The 5431-nt window shown below is 28.2% G+C and overlaps 2 protein-coding genes across 2 annotated transcripts; both read left to right on the plus strand.

Annotated features, from left to right (window-relative positions):
- The first annotated feature begins 2186 nt into the window (after positions 1 to 2186).
- LOC110668119 (auxin-induced in root cultures protein 12-like) lies at positions 2187 to 3268 on the plus strand. The gene has a single exon (XM_021829222.2). The coding sequence runs from the start codon at positions 2454 to 2456 to the stop codon at positions 3147 to 3149; it is 696 nt and encodes a 231-aa protein (XP_021684914.2). The 5' UTR covers positions 2187 to 2453; the 3' UTR covers positions 3150 to 3268.
- A 138-nt stretch (positions 3269 to 3406) lies between these two features.
- On the plus strand, positions 3407 to 4475 carry LOC110668137 (auxin-induced in root cultures protein 12-like). Its single transcript, XM_058129132.1, has one exon. The coding sequence runs from the start codon at positions 3699 to 3701 to the stop codon at positions 4398 to 4400; it is 702 nt and encodes a 233-aa protein (XP_057985115.1). The 5' UTR covers positions 3407 to 3698; the 3' UTR covers positions 4401 to 4475.
- The last annotated feature ends 956 nt before the right edge of the window (positions 4476 to 5431 follow it).

Genomic DNA, 5431 nt, shown 5'->3' on the forward strand with positions numbered 1-5431 from the left:
TTTTATTAATATGTAAATGAAGAAATAAAATTTGAAATTATATTATAAAATAATTATTTTTTTATATTTTAATCAATTCAATATGATTTATTTTTTATTTTTTTAAATAGACTTACAATTACATATATAAATTATAAATTAATTATTTAAATGATTTTTTTAAAAAAATTTAATTTATTATAAATTTAAGACATAATATATTTGATAAAATTCATATATAAAATTGATAGAAATCTTGAAAATTTTTTAGGGGCTAGTGGAAGTCATTTTGGTGTCTATGCATGCTCCAGATGCTAAAGTTATGTTTTAGAAGGAAGGAAGAAAAAAAAAATCAAATCATAATTCTTTGTGAAGCTCATTGTGTGTGTGTTTAAAAACTCATTTTTTTTTAATTTTTTTTTCATAAATTAGGAAATTTAATTTTTACAATTAAGAGAATCATCATTCTTTTTTCCAATATGGGAATCAAAACACAATGATGAAAATAATTATCTTATTAAATACTAAATATTAAATCTTATCCATATACTTATAGGAATGTTTCTATATTTATATTTTCATATTATTAATTAAAAATAAAAATAATAATTACAATTATAATGATTATACTTATAATTAAAATAATTAATTAAAATTAAAATAATTATATAATAATTAAAATATAAAACTATTATTTTATATTTTCATATAAATAATGAAAATTAAAAATTATAATGAAAATTAAAAATAATAATAATAATAATAATAATAATAATAATAATTAATTATACCTAATTAGAATGAAAAATAGTAAAAATATAGTTTATATGTTTTCATATAATTAATTAAAATAAAAAAAATTTGAATATAATTAACTTGTATTATTTAAAATAAAAAGATAAAAATATATTATTTTTATTTTTACTTATAATTAGATAAAATTGAAATATTGTAAATATAATTATAATTAATTAAAATTAAAAAAATATTATTTTTATATTATTATGTAATAACTAAAATTAAAAAAATATATAAAAAATAATTTTAAGTTGTTTTTCATTTAAATACAAAATAGATTTAATTATGATTATGTAATTTATATATACAAATCAAATATATTAAAAAGTCTGATTTCATAGTAAATTAAATATAAATAAAAATTTACTATTATATATTTTATTTTACTCAATTTTAATTTCAATATTGATTCTTATCACAGCTTACAAATTAAATTGGTTATCTCTTCGACTATAAAAATATTTTCTATTGAACTATTTTTTAAATATCTTAAAAAATAACAATATTTTCCGCATAATAAATTGGAGACAAAAAGAACCAAATTAAAGTAAAATGAAACAACCAACCTTTTTTTAACATTATTCAAATTCTTTGAAAAAATATTTTGTGAACATTTTTTTTTCTTTTTATGAGATATAAAAAAAATATATTTATTTTATTTATTTAATTTGAATGAAATTTAAATTTAAAAACATGATTTCAATGCTATCAAATTAAAATTCACTAATTTTAAATAAAGTATTTTAATATATTGAAAGAAAATTATAGATTTTTTTTCTTCAAAAATGGCTATATGCCGGCAAATGTTTTAGGAAGAGGATGGAAAGTAAGAGGGAATGTAATATTGCCAATGATATAACTACAAAATGAGAAGAACATATACCTAGTTTTTATTATTCGTCAAATACATTTTTATCCTCTCCTTTCCTTTCCTTCAATCAAATATATTTATTAATTTAATCCTAATCGAGAGATTAATTTTTCATTTTGGTGTTTATAAGTTATATGCTTATAAATTTATTTGACTAAATATTTTATTATATTATCTTTATTTAATTTTTAAAATTTTATTATAAATCTCATTTAATATTATTTTTAATCATTTTAATAATAAATATACTTATAAGCTATTTTTTGTCAAACACATTAACGATTTATCACTTATTTATAAACACTTTATTTAAACATATAATTATTTAAAATTTTAAATATTTATAAGTCTAAATTAATTATCGATCAAGTCAGACTAAGCACCAAAGGATATTAACTTCAATTCAATTTTTTTTTCCTATCATGGTAAGCTTGGAAAAACTAATGAAAAAGAATTCAATTCCAAATCTGGTGCAGGATGCTACATTTTGTCAAGAATGGAAGTGTTTGGTTGTGTTTTGGATTTCCCTATAAACCAGGCTGCAATCTTTTTCCAATCCTAATACAATCAAATCAGAATCATGTGAAGTTTGGAAATACAAAATACACTTTAATTGGTGTGATTGAATTGGAAATATCGAACCCATTTTGGCAATTTCTTTCATTCAATTCCCCTAGATATTGCCAATGGTTGTTTTTCACCAAGATTTCGCACGCTTTTGCTCCTTTATATTTCCTAACAGTTTCCTCCATTTTCAATACCCCAGAAAGAAAGAAAGAAAGAAAGATCTCTCTCTCTAACAGAAATGGCCTCTGTTAGCTTCCCAAATCTGTTCTTGATTTCCTTGTTCTCAGCAGCTCTGCTATTCACTCCCTCCAATTCCCAGAAATGCACCTCGCAAAAATTCAAAAGCAACAAACTCTTTGCAAATTGCACTGATCTTCCTGTCTTGAATTCCTACCTACATTTCACCTACAATTCTTCCAATTCCTCTCTCTCTATAGCCTTCGTCGCTCCTCCTGCCAAACCTGAGGGCTGGATTGGGTGGGGGATCAACCCCACTGGAACTGGGATGTTAGGTAGTCAGGCTTTTGTAGCATTCAAAGCCAACAGCTCAGTGATCGTCAACACTTACAACATCAGCAGCTACACAACGCCTTGGACATCCAACCTATCGTTTGGTGTGTGGGATCTGAGTTCGGAGTCTGACGATAACAATATAGTGATATTTGCGACGGTGAAGTTGCCGGAGCATGCAAAAAGTGTGAACCAGGTTTGGCAGGTGGGCTCATCTTTAACTGGTGGCATACCAAATAGGCATGATCTGGCGGAAGCCAACTTACAGTCTAAAGGGTTCTTGGAGTTTGTGGCTGCTAGTGCTCCTGCACCTGCTCCTGGACCATCTGCTAATCAGTCTGGAAGCTTTAATGCAATTGGAAAGTTGGATTTCACTTTGCTTGTTGGATTATTTGTTTTGCTTGGTAGTTTTATTCCATTTTGATAATTTTCTTTTAAAAAAAATATATCATTGGTTTAATTTCTTGTTAGCTTCTTCGCAGCTGTAGTTCAATTTGTTAAGCTTCTCTCGTGATAAATTCTGATTGTTGATTTATGATGAAATTTTCATGAAACTCACCAAACTGTGATATTTATTGTCATTAGTTACTGTCCAACTACTGAAAATTTAGAGAGCGCAGGCTGCGTTCATGCACGCTCAAGCTATTTTTGGCCATTTTCCATCTCTCAATAGATTTTAAAACTCGCTAGAAATAGGCTTGAACCAGTCGTTAACGAACAAAAATAGCCTAAGTAATCTGCTTAATAATTTAAAACTCTAATCATCGCAAATTAATCCCACAAATTATGCATTTAACTCGATTGCCACACGCCATTATGTAAGCCAGCTCTTCTCTGTATATAAAGTCTTAACACATTCCTGAAATTCGAAGCAGACAGGCTTCAGCCTCTCTGTAAATTAAACAGTTTTTTCGTTCTCAAATTCTGGAAAGGGTCAGGGTTAATGTTTTTATTCATTAATTTATAATTAACAATGGCACCTGTTGTAATCATAACTCTATTGATATGTGCAGCTCTGCTAATTTCACCTTCATTTTCCCTCACCTGTACCTCACAGAAACTTACAAACGAAAAAACTTTTAGAGACTGCGTTGATCTCCCACAACTGGACGCCTACCTGCATTATTCCTATAACTCCTCTAATTCCTCTCTCTCAATCGCCTATGTAGCAACTCCTGCCAAGCCAGACGGCTGGGTCGCATGGGCCATAAACCCAAGTTCCTCAGGCATGGTAGGTGCACAGGCTTTGCTAGCATTCAAATCCAAGGGTGCACCGGTGGTCAAAACATACCCCATTAGCGCATACGGCCCCATCAAGGAAGGCAAGCTCTCGTTTGATGTTTGGGATTTGAGCGCTGAATCTTTGGATAATAATATGGTGATATTTGCTTCGGTGAAGGTTGATGAAAAGGCAAACAAGGTGAACCAAGTTTGGCAAGTTGGCCCCTCTGTCATCGATGGCAATCCTGCCCCCCATGAAATGAAAGATGCTAATACAAAGTCCACTGGAGTTTTAACATTGGTTGGTAGTGGTGCCGGACAAGCTCCTGGTTCCACAACCTCAACACCGGCTGCTTCAACACCTTCTCCTTCGACTGAGAAGTCTGAGGCTTCGGCGATTGGGAAATTGGGCGGATTAATAATTGTTATGCTTGGCAGCTTCATTGGATTTTAATCCTAATGTCTGGGATGTTCAATTCACGGTTTCAATTGTATCTATAATAAAATCATTATATAAGATTTTTTAATTATTCCATTTTATTTATTACCACAACGAAGATTAAATATATTTTAAAAAAAATTCTTACCTACATTAAAAATATTATACTAAATTAATAAAAAATAATCCACCATCCTATATGAAAAATATTATAAATTTTAATTCTATTTTATTAGATATTATTATTGATTTTAATATTATTGATTATTACGAGCCACTATTATTAAAAATAATTTAAATGTTTTATATTATTAAATATTATTTAATATTTATTTTTAAAAAATAAAATAATGAAAATGAACTTGGATATATATATATATATATATATATATATATATATATATATATATATATATATATATATATATATATTATTAAATTATCATTTTATATGAGATATCTTACATGAAATTACTTTCTATATAATTTCTTGCATAGAACACCCCTCCTCCCCGTTTGTTTTGATTCCTAGCGCCCTCTCCCCGTCCGTTCTTCCCCTTCGGCCAAAGGATCAACACCATTGAGCCTTCGACCTTCTCCAGCAATGATCGGTGACTCTAAATGCCAGAAGCAACAAGGTAGCCATCATTGATTGTGAATTCTTCATTCACTTTCTGATAAAAAAAAAAAATAATTCTTCCTTCACGAATCCTACTGTCTTGCGATACCGCAACAAGTACAATATCCACTTCACCTGCAATACTATCTGCAACTATGAAGGAATGTGCAAAACAGAAGAAGTTTCCTTCAGCTGCAGAGTTTGCAGGGGAGATATTGAGAATCTTGCCTATTTTTGCAATGAATGCAAGTTTGTTTTGTAATTTTTTATGATAGAGAGTAAGAAGGGAGAGAATGAAATTGGGATAAAGATCGGAAGAGAGAGAAATAATTTTCTATTTATGGTAATTTATAAATTCGTTATAGTAAGTAATAGGAACTTTAAATTTGCTCAAATTGAAATTAAGAAAGTTTTTTTTAAAAAAATT

This window comes from Hevea brasiliensis, chromosome 10 (assembly GCF_030052815.1).
Source record: "Hevea brasiliensis isolate MT/VB/25A 57/8 chromosome 10, ASM3005281v1, whole genome shotgun sequence".
In the NCBI taxonomy this organism is placed as follows: domain Eukaryota; kingdom Viridiplantae; phylum Streptophyta; class Magnoliopsida; order Malpighiales; family Euphorbiaceae; genus Hevea; species Hevea brasiliensis.